At 51.4% G+C, this 18875-nt stretch overlaps 1 protein-coding gene and 1 long non-coding RNA gene across 2 annotated transcripts in view; both read right to left on the bottom strand.

Annotated features, from left to right (window-relative positions):
- The window catches only part of DPYSL2 (dihydropyrimidinase like 2), a 60875-nt gene extending 49457 nt beyond the window's left edge, over positions 1-11418 (bottom strand). Inside the window, exons 1-2 of the mRNA XM_017827326.1 lie at positions 11337-11418; positions 10594-10960 (exon numbers count right to left, since the gene is read on the bottom strand). Of these exons, the coding sequence (XP_017682815.1) occupies positions 10594-10944 (351 nt within the window). The 5' untranslated portion in view covers positions 10945-10960; positions 11337-11418. The remainder of the gene's footprint in view (positions 1-10593; positions 10961-11336) is intronic.
- Positions 11419-13825: 2407 nt separating this feature from the next.
- The window catches only part of LOC108503402, a 9505-nt gene continuing 4455 nt past the window's right edge, over positions 13826-18875 (bottom strand). Inside the window, exons 2-3 of the long non-coding RNA XR_001876818.1 lie at positions 14625-14691; positions 13826-14004 (exon numbers count right to left, since the gene is read on the bottom strand). This is a non-coding gene — a long non-coding RNA (uncharacterized LOC108503402). The remainder of the gene's footprint in view (positions 14005-14624; positions 14692-18875) is intronic.

Here is an 18875-nt window from a genome sequence, read left to right on the forward strand (position 1 = left end):
CTCCCCGCTCAGCAGCGGCCGCTCCGCGAGACCTCCCCTCCACCGGCGCGATTTAAAAAAAAAAAAAAAAAATAAAAAAAAAAAAAAATAATAATTAAATAATAAAAAAAATTAAATCCCCAGTTAGAGGCCAAACCGCGGCGATCCCGGGGAAGGGGAGAGCGGGGCGGGGGGGGGAAGGCGCGCGGCGCGGCGGGGGAGGCGAACCGTGCTCTCCGCAATGGCAGGAACGGGAGAAGCAGCCAGCCCTGCGCGTCTCCCTTTCTTCCCTGCGCCCGGAGCCCGGCCCAGCCCCGGCCAAGCCCAACCCAGCCCCGGCAAAGCCCAACCCAAGCCCGGCCCAGCCCCGGCCAAGCCCGGCCCAGCCAAGCCCGGCCCAGCCCGGGGCGGCAGCGGCGCATGCGGCCCCCGCCGCGCGCCGGCCACGCCCCGCCCGCCTCGCCGCGCCATTGGCTGAGCGCCCGCCGCGATGCAAATCAGCGGCCCCCGCCGCCCAATGGGAGGTCGGAAGACGCGCCTGTATGCAAATGAGGGGGAGGTGGGAGGGGCCGCGCGCTGCCGGCGGAGCGCGGGGAGGGGGGGGGGATGGATCGGGAAAGGGAGAGGGACGCGTCGGGATAAACCGGGAGAAATCGGGACACGCCGGCCACCCCCCCGCGGCCACCGAGCCACCGCCCCGCGGGGGAGCTCCGGGGTAGCGGAGCTGCCGCGCTGGGCGGGGAGGGCAGGGCGGGGCGCAGCGGAACGACCCCCGCCCATCCCGCGGGATGCGGACAGCACCAATCCATCCCCCGACGGGGATGCGAGACCCCCAGGAGGAGAGAAAACGACCCCTCCCAGCCCGAGGGCTGCGGACACCCCAATCCATCCCCCACCGGGAATGCGAGACCCCCGGGAGGAGTGGAAATGACCCCCCCTCCGATTCTGGGGGATGCGAACACCCCCATCCGTCATCCAGCCCCGACGGGGCTGTGAGACCCCCGGGAGGGGAGGAAGTGACCCCACCATTCCCGGGGGATGCGGACACCCCCAAACGAACCCGCCGGGGCTGCGGGACTCCCGGGAGGAGAGGAAACGACCCCTCCCATCCCGGGGGCTGCAGACACCCCCAATCCATCCCCCGACTGGGATGCGAGACCCCCCGAGATGGGAGGAGGGGACCCCCCCCCCGATGCCGAGTGATGCGGACACCCCAATCCATCCCCCGCCGGGGCTGTGAAACCCCCGGGAGGGGAAGAAGCGTCCCCCTCATCCCATGGGATGCGGACACCCCATCCATCCCCCACCAGGGCTGTGAGAGCCTCGGGAGGAGAGGAGACGACCTCCCCATCCAGGAGGATGTGGAAACCCCAACCCAACCCCCGCCGGGGCTGCGAGACCCCCGGGAGGAGCGGAGGACGCCCGGTGTGGAAAGCACCGCCTTCCATCTTCTTTGTCCCACCCTGCCCCTCCCGGAGCTCCCGATCAGCCAATTTTAGCGGAGAAATGAAGGTTTGGAGCCGCTCCCGAGCAGCAAACGGCGAGGAAACCCAAGGTTTGAAGCTGCTCCCGGCCCTTTGGTTTCCCAGTCTGCCTTTTCCCACACCTTGTTCAGAAAATCCATTCCGGATCCACCCCCCACACACACCTGTGGTCACTAACCTGAGCTTCAGTGCCAGGGAAACGTGAGCTCAGAGCTACACACCCAGGCATGGGGGTCCTCTCCGGTCCCTCCGACCATTCCTTACTATTCCAGTGCTGCCAACTCCGTGTTCCATGTTTCAGTCACACTTGGGAGTGTTAAATTTCTCACTCCCTGAACTCCACAAGCTGGTACTTCAAGGAAAGAAGTGCATTAAATGGCATAAATATTTTCCTCGTTATTCACGGTGCACTTGGCCCAGTGCAGGGATGAGGTGGGATTTGGGAGCAGGCAGGTTCCTCTGGCATCAGCTGTGCTGGGGAAAGGCACAACACACCTTTTGGAGAACCCACAAATAGCACAAATCCATTGCTGCTTGAAGGCTATGACAGAGAGTTGATGACCCAAGACTTACCTTCTTCCCTCAGCCAGGAGGGAATTTCACATCACACGAGTTTCTCCTGTCAAAGAAATGTGATGATCTTTACACCCCCAACACGTGAAGAAATGAAACCTTTAGTATATGTTGGAAATAAATCATTATAAAGGCAACATCTGTTCAAACAGACGCCTACCAGGACCTTCTATGTCCTTCCATCCACAGGGATTTATAAGGAAAGGGGTCAAGGAGCTTTTCCTGGCTATAGGTAGGACATCAGGCAGCATTAAGGAGCTGATATGCCAATCAGTTAATATCCAATTAGTAGCAAATGAAAAAGTGGCTCATTATGACAGTGGCAAAACGATTAATTTGTCAGCCTGTAGGGCTTTATTTTGATTTAATGATTAGAATAGACAATACTAAATGAGTTTCCCTGCCCCTCTGATCCGTGCTGGGAGAAGTTTTGAAGCCTCAGCATGTTTTTGCTCAGAACGTGGAAGCAAGAATCTGCCTCAGATCTCTAAATTTAGGCAGTGCAACTGTTCCTTTTCTGCTCAACACAAGTTTTGCTCCTCAGCTTCAGATCTGACTGATTTTGTGCCTCTGCTCTCAGGTCAGAGGGTGCCTTCAGCAAGAGGAACCACCTCGAGGGGCTGAGAGGTGGCACCGAGGCCCTTGGGCAGCAGATTAAAGATGCTAAATCCAGCTGCCAAGTTCAAGATCCTACCCTGGCAGCACCAACAGGATTCCAACCACAAACACGGGCCCAGGAAACCATCCATCCGTCTCCCACAGGTCCAGTGCTGGGAGAAGAAACAGAAACCCTGGAAGGGTGATGATGTTCTCAGCACACTGAGCCATCTAAAGCCCGTTTCAGCTGCTCAGAGACAGCTATTTCAACTCCTTTATTTAAAAAAAAAAAATAAAAGGCTCCTTGCTGCACATGGGCTTAATGCAGAGCAGCAGAACTTGGAGGCTGAGTATTCCAAACTCATCTATTCCACACCCATCTATTCCATAACTCCAATCCAGCAGTGCCTAGGGTCACAAAGCAACAACCAATCTTCAGGTGACACTTAGCTTTTTTTTCCCCCATCGAGAACCTAAGTAGTGCAGAATAAAATAAATGAGGAGATTAAAGGGCTGCAAAACACGGTTGTTCAATAGTCAACACCCACACAGCACCAGATTTTTTAAAAGTTCAAGTCATTTAGGACAAAACTGAGCTCCCAGGGGTGTCCTTCCAGCTCCATCACACCAATGTGGCCCAATTTTGTTTCCTTTTAGCAATGAGCTAAAAGGTTGTCAAAATACCTAATTTAAAGATTAATATGAATGGGAAAACTGAATAATTTAGCCTTGCTAAACCAAGGTGAGGAGGGGATGTTACCTGCTGTATAAACACACCTGAGGTGATCAGGAGGGAAGGAGAAGAGCTAAAGGGCAATGTCGGGATGAGAACAAGCTGGGAACAGAGTCTGGAATTACTGAGGTGTATCCTGCTCTTTTTGGCTGGTTCTGAGGGGCTTGGAGCAACCTGGGATAGTGGGAGCTGTCCCTGCCCATGGCAGAGGGTGGGACTGGGTGAGCTTTAAGGTCCTTTCCAACCCAAACCATTCCAGGATTCCAGGATTCATTCCTCTGCTGAAGCTCTAGTTTGTGTATAAATTCCACCTGCAAGTTAAATGAGGAAAAATAACTCCTTATGAAATGGCAGGGGCAGGAGTTGGGGCCTTTGTTAAGGGGACTGAAGCCCTCCTCAGGTCCTGGCAGGTGTGTATCCAGCCCAGCTGTCCTCCAGGTGCTGTTACCTGCCCAGGTACTGCGGGAAGAGATGGGATTTCGGGATAATGTGGATGCACTTTGCCTTCCACGGGTCTGTAAATGCACAGGGAGGACTGAGCAGGAGAAACTAGAAGGTGGTAGAGATAACAAGAATTTCCAAATCAACACTAATTAAAGGCAAAGGATGAAACCTGGCCAGGTGTCCCTGACCCATCCTTAGGCTTCACGGGAATATTGGTCAGAATTCCCACCAGCACCAGGTGCTGCAGCACCTCTTGGGAGGCTCTTTGCAGCAAAAACTTATCTCATGTTAAAATTTCTCTAAGTTTGTCTTCTGGAAAGGTCTGGAGGGAAAATGGCACAAGAAGACGAGAATCTCTGTGCAGTGATAATCTGTGCTAAAATAAATCATCACAGGCATCAGTGGAAATCAATTTACATCAGCTCGGAATCCTAACTCACAGATTCTTTGAATAAAGCACTTGCTTGGCAAAGAATTTTTATTCCCACTGTGGAGCTGCTGGATGGTTGGGGAAAAAAAATTTATTAAAAGAGTTTCTTCCTCTGTGGAATTTTAGTGTAATGGCAACAAACTCCACAGAATTTCTGCAACACCCAATTGCTTTTCCTCCTACTGGATTCTTAAAGGTTTATCCAAAAGGATATTTTGCTATGGAATTAAAAAAAACCCCACCTTTCAAATGGAAATACACATTTTGAAGTGCAGTGGAAAGAGGGATGAGAGATGGATTTGAAGCATTTCCTGGAAGGGTCTGAAATTCTGGCTCTGAATTTCCCTTTAGGCTTGTCAGACACAAATAATCCCATTCCCTGTTGGAGAATCCCCCCCTCCAAACCTCAGTGAGGGTCTTGCTGCTGTGATCAGAGGCAGCAGGACTGGGCCAAAAGAGCTTTCAGGAGTTCACCCACCAGGAGTTCACCCAAATTTTCTGCCGTGGTTCTCCCCACTCCAATCTCTGCCCAGTCTCAATGACTGGAAAGGAATTTCCCAAGGATCCAGCAACCCCCTGCACCCTGGGAAGCGTTGGGAGCATTAAATCCAGGCTGATACATGGCAGGAGGAGTTACATCTGTCCTTCCCAAAACATGATGGAAGAACAGTCTCTATAAACTAAATAACAGGGGGGGAATTACACCTGCCAATGAGCATCTCTTGTTTTATTCTCTCAGATGAAAAAAATGAGTGTCATGAAATGGAAATGACCACAGGGGTGAAACATGCTGCTGTGAGGAGGTAAAAATCATACAGCTTCTCAGAGGAACAGCTTAATTGGTTTTGAATCCAGACTATTTTAGGTTACAAGGGGGAGATTTCACTTTCTGGCCACACAAACAGGTCGATAAAAACGTGCGTTCGATCTGCAAATTAAAATTAACCTTCCAATTGATTTTGTTTCGCTTGCTGTCCCAGGAAGCCTTCAGAAGGTTCAGAAATAACCTTTTCAAGAGGCTGTTACTGTCGTGGTGTGTTTGTTGGGGAAAATGTCCTGAGCCTTTCAGGTGCATCCAATGGAATTGGCCTTAAACGAGCCCGAGCTGCTGCTCCCCAGGGAATTTACCATCCTGTCACATAATCAGGAATGAGCCAGCCCTCTTCAGGGTTCTAGACAGGGATTGCTCTGTCAGGGGTTGTACAATTCACAGCAAAAATGTGCTGTCCTCTCCAAACCACTCACAGCCACATCCTGCTGTGCCCTGCACTCTAAATGCAGAATTTCTGGAACAAGGGCATGGGACATTTGGGCATCCCTGTCACTGCCCTGCCCTTTCCCCCCTCTGGCATCCCCAGGCCATGGGAACCATGGGTAGGGGCTAAGAAATGCCTGTTTTCAGGGATTTGCACTCTTTCCTGCCATTATTTGGAGGTTGGACTAGATGATCTCCAGAGGTCCCTTCCAACCCTGACTGTTCCGGGATTCTGTGATCATAATCCCTTCTCCTTCCCTAAAAACCTGCAGGGCAAAGCATCAGGCTCTCAGCAATTGCTGTCCCCGTTGTTCCAGCCAGCTTTGCCCACCTCTGAGGTACAGGACAATCATTACTCAGTGATAAATTAAAATTCTGTCCTCTGTTCTCCACCCTGAGACTCATTCCTGCCCTCTGGGAGGTGACCACAGAACAGGACATTACCACTCACCCAGAAGTGCAAAGGGGTTTGGTTTTTTGGGAGGTTTCCTGCAGTGCTGCTTCCAGATTCTGCCACTTTTTAGACCAAAAGATGCAGAACACACACACACACACACACACCCTTCACATGAGCTTTGCTGTCATTTCCCAACTTTACAACATCCCAGCAGAGTCACTCAGATTTATACGTGCCACAGGACAGACAAGTGACATGGGGAGGTAAAAAACAGTTAAATGACTGCTCAGCACCTGCTAAAAACAGATGTTCACATCAAAGGCAGTGCCAGAAGGGTGGCACACCAAGGAACTGTGAGGTAAAACCTGCCCCAGCTCCAAGCTGAGCAGGGAGTTCTGGCCCCAGGGGTTCAATTTGTCCCCTCCAGTCTTTAGCCCAAATAATCCATAGGCCCTGCACCAAAGCCCTTTGCTCATTCCTGAATGAAAAAGCAGTACTAGTAAATTCTGGATATAAAACCACCCCACAAGACCCCCACTGGATGTGTGGAACAGCAGACTGGTGGCTCTGAGAGGGAAATAGGAAGTTTAAGAGGACTTTGGCATTTGTGCCCATCACTGTTTGGGTTTTTGCCCCAGTCAGACAAACCATCAGGACCCACTGGAAGAACATGCAAGTCATGCTCCTGTAGGATTATTTTGCAAGCAGTGATTGTGGAAACAAGGCTAGAAAAATTGCAGGCATTGTAGCAAATTGAACTCAGAACTGCATTTCCAGCTGTCTGGAACAGCTCCTTTGTTTTACACAACAGTTCCATTAATGTTCCAGAGTCTGTGATTATTTGAGCTCTCAACAACATCCTGTTATTCATTATTTCTCTCCAGGAACGAACAACTATGATCCTGAGAGCTTTGAGGTTTTAGGAAAAAGTCCAGTCATGTCACAAGCTTCATGACAGTGTTTTGCAAGCGAGTCCTCTCCTGTCAATTCTGAAACAAAAATATTTTCCTGCTCTCTGTTTGTTCATTATTGTTGCTTATTACAATAGGCTTTGTTGGTTTAGACCAGCAGTTTACACACAGTTCTCTCCTCTTCCCAAAGGCCCATGAGCTGCTGCTAAGGGATGCAAAAAAAGGGATGTAAAGGTGCTCAGGGGAGCCACCTGAATCACTGGAGTAATGACAAGGTGGCAGAGGAAGAGGAAATCTGGGATGCCAGGGCCTGTCCTTATGTTGAAGTGTCTCAGCACCTACTCAGGCTCTCCATGCAAACCAGATTAAAGCCTCAGGCTTGTGATCCCCCTTGTTTTTCTCTGCAGACATTCCCTAGAAGACTGTCTCTGTCCCAAAAGTGTCAACAGGCGAGCCAGGCAGAAGGAATAAGAATTCCCACACATGTGGGAAATCTGGGGAATACACCCAGAGAAATGACCCAGGTCAAGAGAGCAATGGCCAAGGTTTAACAAACCGTGGATGAATGCACCTCTCTCCAGACTGATCATCTAAGGAACAGAGGAAAACTGCCCTGGGATGCCATTCCAGCAGCTCCCTGCTCTGGAACCGGGTATATTCCAGGTTCTGCACTGACTGCAAAGCAGTGTTTGGGCAGTGGAGCTGGGGAGGGCTCTGGAGAGTCAGTCCTGAGAGGGGCAGGTGATGGAGCTGGGAAGGGGCTGGAGCAGCAGGAGCAGCTGAGGGAGCTGGGGGTGCTCAGCCTGGAGAAAAGGAGGCTCAGGGGGGACCTTCTGACTCTGCAAGTCCCTGACAGGAGGGGGGAGCTGCCAGGGAACAAGGGAGAGGAGGAGAGGGAATGGCCTCAAGCTCAACCAGGGGAGGGTCAGGTTGGATACTGGGGAAATTCCATCATGGAATTTCCAATGTTGTTAAACATTGGAAGGGGCTGCCCAGGGAGGTTTGGGGTCCCCACCCCTGGAGATGCCCAAGGAAGTGCTCTGGGCTGGGGAACAAGGTGGGGATGGGGCACAGGGTGGACTCTGCGACCTTGGAGGTCTTCTCCAACCTGGATGACTCCATGACTGATTTCCACAGGTCCCTCCCCTGGTTCTGTCACAAAATCCACCAGATCCCAGCACAGGACATGGGCTTGCAGGTGCACAGCAGTTCCTGAGAGCCAGGCCAGGAGAGCCAGGCCAAGGGTTTGCTGCCTTGTTGAAGAAATCCCGGCTTTGACCGTGACATCCTTGACCTGCCCCAGTGCTGAGCTCAGGCCTCAGAGCACTAAGCTGGGCTCAGACACTGAACCAGCAGCTCCAGAACCAGCCAGCAGCAGTGGGAATGACAAAGTTCAGGTGGGAAATAGGAGCACAGGGAACTCTCCAAGTTCCCTGGAAGCAGCTGGAAGCAGCAGAGCTTGGCTCAGCTCTGAGCTGCAGACCTGTTGAATAGGTCACGCTGTCTCCAGAGGCTGAGCTGCAAACGCTGCTTAAACTGAGACTGAGCCTTCCTGGTGCCTCCAGAGATGGTCTTAACCCTGAATTATGAGGCAGCAATGACCCAGAGGCAGCACATGATAGATGCCTACAGAATGGCCTGGTCAGGACAGGCACAAAGAGATTTGATTACCCTTATCTTGGCCTGCAGGACAATATATTGCTATTTAATGTGGAATAATTACATTCCCTTTTTTATCCTCTTGACAGTTAAGACCTCAGAAAGAAAAATAACAAATAGCTTGTCCATCCTTGCTTTGTTAATTATTCCAGTGGAGATTAAGACAAGATCTCTCTGTAAGTGACAGAGAGGATGACTCTGGTTTAAAGCCACAAAGCCAATTTTACCTGCTGAGGATTTAACCATTGATTCAAGCTTTGGGTGCAGTCAGCTGGAAAAACAAAGCTAAAACATTCCTGCAATAAAAGTGCCAATCCATAGCATGTCATTCATCACAACAGACTGCACTTACCCAAATATACACAACCCCTCACAACACCATCCACTGGCATCAGTGTTTTGTTAAGCTGATGAGAAACAACTCAAGTGTTTTGCACCATCCCACTGTTTCATACCCTCAATTAACATTTATACACCAATCTTTAAAAATAGAACCAAAACCCACAATTTTTAAAAACTGTTATTAATATTCTGTGTGGATTCTGCTTTTTCACAGTACTGTACTTAAAGTTTTTATTATGCTGGTACCATTTAATCAGAAAATAATTGATCTTTTCAGAATTGATATATCACCAGTTTGTACTTCTGTCCCACAGGACATCAGATTGTCCAAAATTAGTTCTTAAAGTCTCCTGAATTGCAGAACCTTTGACTCCTCAAGATGAAAAGGCCCTTTATTCTTGAGATGCACCTTGATTAGTCCAACGAGACTAATCAATCATGGAAAACTACTCCATTAGTAGGCACTCCAACATGGTCAAAGCGAACCTCAGGCATGTGGAGTGGCAAACTTTTGTCTGGGTTTGGAAAATCAGCTTTGGAGCAGCGTGGGGCACATCCCCCTCCTAATTAAGGCTGGTGTGCAGGACTTGTGCAAAGCTGGGCCTGCCTTTGTGAGCTCAGGAGAGCAGCTCGAGGATGGAAACAGGGTGGATGGAGCCTTGGGGTCTCTGCAGCAGGGGCTGATTTAGGCAGGGTGAGTCCCTGATTTCTGTTTTTGTAATATGACCTCCAGGAATACTTTTCTGAAAGCAGGGGAAAGGGATGAACGAGCCCATATTCTGAATTCCAGGCAGATTCCTGCCCTGCACAGGCAACCCATACCAGTATTAAAAATCAGGAGGCACATCCTAGAAACAGCTTCCAGAAGACAGGGCTGCTCTAAACCCACTGGGAGAAACTCCTGCCCAGAGCCAGGAGTTCATCAGTCTGCTGGTGGGTTTTGCTTCATTCATTCCTGCTCTTCCAGCCTCTGCAGAGGAGCCAGCATTGTCAGAGGAGTGCCCGGAGTATTCCATGGCTCAGCTCTGAATAAAGCTCGTTTAAATCTATGTATTGGTGAAAACCAAGTGGGCACGATCAGCCAGACCTCTGGGTTCGGTGGGTTTTGCCTCAGGAAGGGGATGGGCTTTATGACAGCCTGGCACATACAGGGAGTGAGAAAACATCCTCAGGAGTCTTAAAAAGCTGGGAGGAGTTCAGTGGGTTTTTAGGAGAATGCCACATTCCTGTCAAAGTCCCAGATCTTCCCGAGTCAAAAATTCCCACTGCAGCCAGAGGCCCTGCTTAAAACTGGTATGGAAATACAGCTCCCAGGGGTCACCCCGGTGCCTGGGAGGAGGGGCAGGTGTTTCCCCTGGAAGAATCCTGCAGGGATTTGATCCCTGTAGGTGGAGGCTCATTGATGCTCCTTTGCTTAACAATCGCGTTTGTGAGCTGCATTCGCCGCCTGGGTGGGGCATTTCCCTGCCCTTGTGCCGGGGGAATCTGCCCAAGGAGCAGAAAAGTCGGGGTTTCTCCTCAACCAGGAGGGCGGGGAGGGGAAGGGAAGGGTGTTTGTGGGGGCAGGGGGGGCTCCTGTTTTCTTCTGCCCCCTCCCTGTGCACACACACAGACCTGCAGAGAGGTCTGGAGAGAAGGCTCCGGGAGAGATGCTGCTTCCCACAGGCTGCCACATGGATGCAGGGGACGCAAAAGCTGGATGTGAAGGGATCCATCCCCTCTGCAGCCTGCGGTGTGCTCGAGTTCACCTCACACACACACACACACGGATATAAATACGTGCACCCACCTTGTCATTCAGGTTCTGCAGCGCCTCCTTCCCCGTGGCACTCCTGATCTCCACCTTTCTCCCGAAATCAACAGATGGTTCCCCTCCCTTCCCGCTCTGCCTGGAATACACGGACGGAGCATCCGGACCCAGGTGGGCAACATCCTTCTGCTTTGCCACGACTTTGTTGGATCCTCGGCCCACCGAGAGCGAGTCGAAGTCGATGGTCTTGTTCTCCAGGGAACCTTCCACCGGGCAGAACATGCCACAGAATTTCTGCCGGGGCTTGGGGCTGCCCGAGCCCAGGTTTTTGAAGAAGGCTGGCACCTCTTCTTCCTCGCCCTGCCGCCCGTTCTGCTTCCTCTCAGCCATGGCTCGGGTGGTCTCCCTGCCGAGGGGGAATAACAACAGCAGTAACCAGGAGGGTCCTTCACACACACACACACACACGAGCACACACGCGGGGAGAGGAGAGGTGGGGAAAAAAAAAGGGGAAGCGATGGGAAAGCGATGGCTCTGGGTCCTAAAGACACGGCAGCATCAGCTGCAAAGGGCTGTGCCCCGCAGGTCCCCTGCCCCCATCACAGCCACCGGCCAGCCTGTGGCTCTTTGATGCAGCGCAAAGTTGAGGGAAAAGGATGGGGCAGATCCTGCTGCAATCAAGGGAGGAGGTTTCAAGTTCCCAGCATCCAGATGGGGAGGGAGGGAAAAGGAGAGAGAGGAAAAAAAAAAAATTAAAAAAATAATTAAAAAAAAATGCTCACTCTGCAGCAGAAACTGGGGACTGCTCCGGAAGTGATGCGAGTGGTGAATTGGCAAATGGACTCGATCAGGTTGGAGCAACAGCCCCCCTCATACCCAAACACCCACCCACCCGCTCCCCCTCCCCTTCCCCGGCGTGCGGCTCGTGGTCCAGGGAGGGGATGGGCAGCGGGCACCCCTCGGGCCGGGCAGAGAGGGGCTCTGCCCTCCGCCCTCCTCCCTCCCACCGCCCTCTCCCCTGCCTCCCCCAGCCCCGCAATGGTGGAGCCGGGCAGTGCTCCGGGAATCCCATTGTTCCTCACTTTTCCCGGCGCGGCGGAGCCGGAGGGCGGGAGCAGCTGGGATCGCGCCTGGGTCAGTGGGGCTGCGGCGATGCTGACTCAGCTGCCCGGCCTTTGGGGCATCGCCGGTGCGGACCCTCCCCACGGGGGGCAAAGGGCTGATTGATGGCACTGGAGAGGGGATGAGAAAGGGGTGTGGGAACCGGGGGAGACGGCGAAACGAGCCGGCGAGCGGGGCTTACCTCCGGGAGCCGAAATTAGTGACCTTACCAGGCAATTAAGGCTCTGCAGTGCCAGGAGCCCCCCGCCTGGCCCCGCGGGGGAGCAGGGGAGGCAGCCAGAGGCGGCTCCGGCGGAGGGCAGGTTTGCAGAGGAGGAGACAGAGCAGCCCCTGCGCCCCTGCCCGTGGTGACAGTGGCAGTGCCAGTGACCCTGCACTGGGCGCGGGGGCGAGGGGAGATGGGGGGCGAGGGGAGATGGAGAACCACGGGGAGATGGGGAGCAAGGAGAGATGGAGAGCAAGGAGAGATGGGGAGGCAGAGAGGAGATGGGGAAGAGAGGAGATGCGGGGAGGGGGGAAACCGGGCAGAGATGGGGGTAAAGGGGGAATGGAGGCAGAGGAGAGATGGAGGAGCGAGGGGAGATGGGGCAGAAGGAGATGGGAGGCAGAGATAGACGGGGGTAAATGGGAGATGGGGCCCCCCGGCCGGCCCGGCCACCGGCGCTGTCCCTTCAGCACCACCCGCGCCCGGCCCGGGGGGGTCGGAGCCCGCCGGGCACTCGCCGCCCACCGCAGCCCCTTCCCTGCCGGGCTCCAAACCCACCCCAGCTCCGCCTGTCTGGGGTCCTCTTTTACCTCTTCCCTGGGGTTTGTCCCTAAAGGAGCCGCTCCAGGCGGGGGGAGGGCTGTGGTCATTCCCGAGGGGCTGCTTTGGGCAGAGCCCACCGGACCCCGGGGGACCCTCCGGATGTGGGAGCAGAGACATTTTCATCACAAAGGTAAGAGGTGCAGCACACAGCGGGTTTAGCGGGGCTGCCTCCACCTGATACACGCTATTCACGTGTGATCTGGGGCCTTTGGGCTAATCCATATGTAATATTCCTGCAGCCCAAACCCCACGGCCAAGCTGGTTATTACTATGCATTATTCATTGATCTGCATCTTTGCACATGCATACATTAATTGTTAATTGAGAAGCATCTGTGTCCAAATGGCCACTAAGCACCTTTGCAAGATTCAAAACAAAAAAAACCCCAAAACACCTCAAAACACTAAAAGCAATAAATAAAGATACATTTCAAAAATAATAATCTCGGAGCCTTCTCTCCCTGCAAACCACACCCAAGACAAGGCCTTTGTACCAAAACGTGGAAAACCACCAAAGCCAAGGTCACAACTAAGTGAAGGCCTGTAATAAATGCACAGCACAGTGATAAAAGACTCCAGACTAAAAGGAAAGGAATAAGCCTGCAGCTTGGCCCTGGAGGATGAGGGTGATGTGCTCTGGTAACTAATGAAGGAGGGAGGAATCCGAGGCTCTCCAGGGGCACAGCCCCACCTCCTTCCCCTTCTGGGACCGGCCACACTGATCTCAGGTGCTTGGTCGGGGATTGGAGGCCAGCAGATGGTCTCCCAGGTACACACAAGGGCTGTATTATTGAGGGTTTATAAATATTAATTGCCACGGCATCGCTGCTCAGGAGCTGCAGCCAGTGCTGACAGAGGCTCCAGCCGGAGCAAAGCCTGGAAGTGATTGTGCTGACACGTCCTGCACTTTGCTGAAATGCAGGCAGTGGCTTCCAGGGCTGGGCTGAAAGGCAGCTCATTCATCTCCTGGCACAGCCCTGGAGATGCTCAGATGGCCACGGGGGCTGGGGAGGGATGGGAGGGAATGATCTGCCAGCGAGACGGAGGCTGGGAGGGGACCCAGACAAGAATAAATCCTGCAGGCAGAGCTGAACCTCCAACCATTCAGAGCTGAGAAAGGTCACTCCCAAAAGCTCAAGTTTCCTGCCAGACAGATCTGACTCTTTTACAACAACCCCTCAAGACATGGGCAACAAGCAGACCCTGAACATCCATGTCCGAGTGTTTCCCCTTTTCACAGGCACCTGAGGACACACTCAGCAGTGCCTTCAGTTATTTGGGGTTTGTATTTCCAGTCCTGCTCACGGGAAGTCTGTCAAAGACATCTCAAAGACATCTGCTGAGTCTCTGACTGGCCTCAGGTGTCAAAGCAAAGGTGATTTGTCACCCATAAGGAAACTCAAGCACCCCAAAAGAGTCACTGAGCTGCTAAAAGACATCCTCCTTTGTATTCTCCTTTTTGGGTGCTTCACAGGGTGTCTGTACAATCCTCCCTCTGCCTTTGTGCTCCTTTCATGGACCCTGAAAGAAAAGGAGGGAATTTTAAAAAAGGTTTTATTTCCACCTGTGAAACTCAAGTATCAGATCTTGAGCAATGCCCAGCTCCAGCAAACTGTACTACTTCTGTTACACTGGCACTGAAACATTTCCGTGTGCCTACATGACTCCAGAGCTCTATTCCTGAGGAATTTCTTCCTCCAGAAAGTGTGTTATCCTGAATAAAGCTGCACCAGCCAGTGCACTGAGAACTCAGACCCTCCAAATCACTCTGATTTTGGGACTAGACACAGAAACTTATTGTCCCTGTGAGTCCCATTGAGCCTCTATAACGTCTGGCACACAGGTCTTGTTTAAAATCCCAGAATTCCCAGTCAGACAGATCAGATTCCCATCAATTTTGTTATCATAAAAAGATTATAGGGGCACGTAAGTTATATTTCAGTTTGAGTTTACAGCTACATAGCACAATTCCTGGATGGTAACATAGTAAAGCAGCAATTTTTTTGCCCAAGCTCCAAGCATGGAAATAACCACATTTTGCTGAAAAATCACTGGGATCTGATAACCTGTGTGTTTAATAATCCCACAGGGTGCCTATTTTCACTGAGAACCACACAAATCGCTTTGAAAATGACAGTGACCCTCCTCTGAAATTCATAAACCCAGGATCAATATGAAAATTCCTCAGCAAACAGCTCATTCTTGGTCCTGCAAAGGTGGAGAAACACTGGAGTTACCCAAACACCACCTGAGAAACGAACCAGGGCAGTTGGAGTCACACATTTAGTCTCCACGCAGCAGCTCTTCACTCTGATCCTGTAACGAGCATTAATTAGTTCTTGAAGTATCAGTTGCAGGGACATGCAGAGTAGAACAACTTGGACACTTATCTGCAGGTAAACTGTTTAGCAATACGTGAAAATGAGGTAATTTTATCACTGATAAAACCCACACAGGGCAGAATAAAATGAACAAAAGGGAGAAACCGAGTGGAGTCACATCACGAGGTTTTCTTCATATCCTCACACTCTTGGCAAGTGACTTCCAGCAGTAACAGCACCACAAAAAGGGGAAGTGATGAATGGAGAGCGGGAACTGCACAGGAGAGTGGCAGAACTGCCCTAATTTAAAGCCTCTTTCATGCTGCTGCACAGAAGTGCTGAGTGCCACAAGCACTCGCTGCCTTCAGCACTCAGAGCACCCTGAGAAAAGACAACCCCTGCCTGGGGATTTGCCACAGCAAAGACAAGGAGAAAAGGATGGCGTGAAGAGCACGAGGATTTCACAAGGATCCCTTTGCAAAAGGAATTTTATTTTAATATAAAGGGGGAAACGTGAGCACAAAGACATGGATGGGCTGGCTCCCTGTCAAAGAGGGGGAAAATTGGGTCTCTTTACTCACACAGTGATATTCTCTCTGTGCTGAAGTGCCCTGGCATCTGTGGCCTGCCTGGAAAAACTCAGGAGCACAGGATTTGTCCCTACCCTGTGTCACATCCGTGGCTCTGGGGGTTTCTGAGCTCCTCCATCCAGCCAAGACATCCCAACTCACTTTTTACAAGAGCACCCAGTGCCAGGACAAGGGGGAGTCACTTCCCACTGCCAGAGGGCAGGGTTAGATGGAATGTTGGGAAGGAATTCTTCCCTGGGAGGGTGGGGAGGCCCTGGCACAGGTTGCCCAGAGAAGCTGTGGCTGCCCCATCCCTGGAAGTGTCCAAGGCCAGGTTGGAACAACCTGGTCCAGTGGAAGGTGTCCCTGCCCCTGGCAGGGGGTGGAATGGGATGAGCTTTAAGGTCCCTTCCAACCCAAACCACTCCATGGTTTTCAAAGAGCAGCTGAACAAAGCTTGAACACAAATCAAGAACCAAATTTCAGGGATGCTCAGGGCACAGCCTGTGCTGTCCCCAATGTCAAAAACACCAACCTGTTGCATGTACAGGTCTGAATTTCAGACCACAAGCTGGGAAAGCCACCTTCCCTCTCTCTGGGTGTTGCTTTACCTATGGCTGCTCCCTGTAATTTGAATTTCCTAAGGTGCAGGCTCAGCATCGAGAGGTGGCAGTGAATAACTGCATTTCCAGAATATTCCTTGGATATTAAGAATCAAACCCGATCCTAAAATGCTTCACTGGGTTGGAATGGTTCTGGCAGAGCACGAAAACTGAAAGACCAAGTTGTCTGCAGAGAAATCATTAACCAGGTTCCCTCTGGGATATGATAATTGCTGGAGTGGCTGACAGCTTTTCTTGGCGTCGGGCACTCAAAGACGAGACACATTATTTCAGAAACATTAAAGGCCAGAAGAAAGTCCTTTGATAAATGAGTAAAGTCCATTCAAACGCTGGAACAAAGCTCATTTATTTCCGTGGTCCCTTTTTATTTCCCTTTCTCCTGTGCCTCACTTTTCCTTTATGGTTTTGTCCTCAGCAACCTCAGCGAATGCAAAGCAGCCCTGGCGAATTTCTGCCAATCAAGGTTTGTTGCCAGTGGCTTTTAGTCCATGAAAACAGATGGTTTGAAAGCCACGTTGTGCCACCGTGCCCACAGCCAGGAGTGCAAACATTTAGTCAATTACGAGGGGATTTTCCAAAGGCACAAATGGGAATTAGGCACACAATTCCCATGGATTTCCAGAGGGAGTGGAGAGCCCTGCTGCCACCAAAATCTCCCCTTACTCATTCAGCACGTGAAAGGTACCAGCCTGCCCTGAAATCAGATTTTTCTCAGCTATTCCCGGGATGATAATCATGGACAGAAACAATGGGAATCTCTCTGAACCATTCAGGATTTAAGTGGCAGTGAATAACTGCATTTCCAGAGTATTCCTTGGATATTAAGAATCAAACTTCCAGCAGAACTGGTGATTTCCTTGAGGCCTGTGACATTTGGAAGCCCTGGAAAAGATGGATTTCAGCTGAGGACTGAGGATCTGTTCTTCCAGACAGTGTCATTAGGAGAGCTCAGCCATCTAACCACAAAAAGGCATCATTAGGTGCTCACATTTCCTCTGAACACCTCTCTCAATGTGACAGCTCCTGGCTCACCACCACCAACATCCACATGGACCTGGAGCTCCACAGGAAAGAGCTGTTGATTTATGGACCGGAATCAGCTCCAATTTTGCCAGCATTTTTCCCCAAAGGACCCAAAACAGACAACAAAAATCTTTACTATTGCAACACGGCTTCAAAAAAGCCCTTCCAAGCCGGGGAGCTCCGGCCAAAAATGAGCGAATGTCAATTTATGTCCTGGCACTGGGATCTCCTCCCTGCTCTCCATGAGCGCTCCAGAGCGGGATCCACGTGGCTTCCCACCCCTTCTGAGCACTGCTCCTGAACAGTGAGGGCAAAAATAAGAGCCAGGGTCAGAAAGCAGGGGGTGAGTCACTGCTGGAGTGTTGCAGCTCTCTGGGTTCCTTCGAGACAGGACACAACAGCACTGAGAATGGAAGTCAGCAGTAAACTCGAGCTGAGGACAGCCCAGATGAGCAAATACTACTTGGATTAATGTGCCAACACGGAGCAGAGATGAAGTGCAGCCTCACCTTCCCTTTCTGTCCCTGCTCCCTCGTGGCAATTCTTACCACACCTCCCACCAAGGGAAACTGCCTCTCATTGACTGAGCTGGAACTCCTTAAATACAGGATAGTAACATCCTGGCACGTATTTACCCTCAGCACAGGATGATGGGCTCAGAAAAGCCTTCCCTGGGCACTGGAGCCAGTTTTGTGCCCCCAGAGGCAGCGACTGAGTCCACCCTTGGATCAGAACCATGCTGAGAACGTCCCTCACACGTTCACACACACACACCCACCAGCACAGAAATCCTCCCCCGTCCCTCAGCAGGGACTCAAGGCTTTCCACAGCAGGTATCTGAGCTCCACGAGGGAAAAGGAAAGGGAGGGAGGCACCATCCAGGCTCCAGGGGAAGAAGGGAGGCAGGAGGAGGATGCCCAGGTGATGCAGAAGGTGTTGCTCGTGCTGATTGTTCTGTTCATCAGCTTCAGCCGCTGAAATCTCTGCCAGTTCATGGCACAAAAGCATCTTACCCTTAAGCTGCATTAAGCAGCTTCCCCTCGTGTTTGGTGCTGGCTTTAGAGCCTATTTTAAACCCAGGGCACCTGTCTGCACAGGTAGGCATTTAAAACCAGCTCTGAACACGCTGCTGGGCAGGTTTACATCTACAATGACCCATCTGGGGAACCCAAGGAGGGAGAAAACCCCTTGAGTCCCCCGATAAATAGATTTTCGTGCTTTACTCTGCAACAAAAATGCCAACCAGAGACAATGGTCCAGCAGAGGGAATTGCTACAATGGAAACCCAATGGACACCGTGGCTAAGCAGGTGTCATTTCCACCTGGAAAAAATGGGGAATAACTATAAAAAAGCAGATTTCCAAGCAGTGCAACACTTTCAAGTGAAAACAGACAGGCCTAAAGCTTCACATCTGCTCCACATCACCATGGCAGCAGGTGTATAATGTCATTAACACAGAAGCAGCAACCTTTCCCAAAGGTCTCAAGCAGAGATTTCCTGGATGACCAGCACTCCAAGGGAACTGGGATTTGCTTCAGTGGCAGAAGGAAGAACGGGAAGGACGAACAGTCAAACCAAAAACCTCATGCTGGGAATTTGGAAGCGAAAAATCAAACCAAATCATCAAAGCCCACAATCTGGAAAGCAAGAAAAACCTCCCTTTTCTTTCTTGTTTTTACCCCTTTTCTCTCTTGTCTTTAACCCTTTTCCTTCTTGTTTTTACCCCTTTTCTCTTGTTTTTACCCCTTTCTTCTCATCTTTAACCCTTTTCCTTCTTGTTTTTACCCCTTTTCTCTTGTTTTTACCCCTTTCTTCTCATCTTTAACCCTTTTCCTTCTTGTTTTTACCCCTTTTC

The sequence above is a fragment of the Lepidothrix coronata genome, unplaced genomic scaffold, assembly GCF_001604755.1.
Source record: "Lepidothrix coronata isolate B3197 unplaced genomic scaffold, Lepidothrix_coronata-1.0 Scaffold137, whole genome shotgun sequence".
NCBI lineage: Eukaryota > Metazoa > Chordata > Aves > Passeriformes > Pipridae > Lepidothrix > Lepidothrix coronata.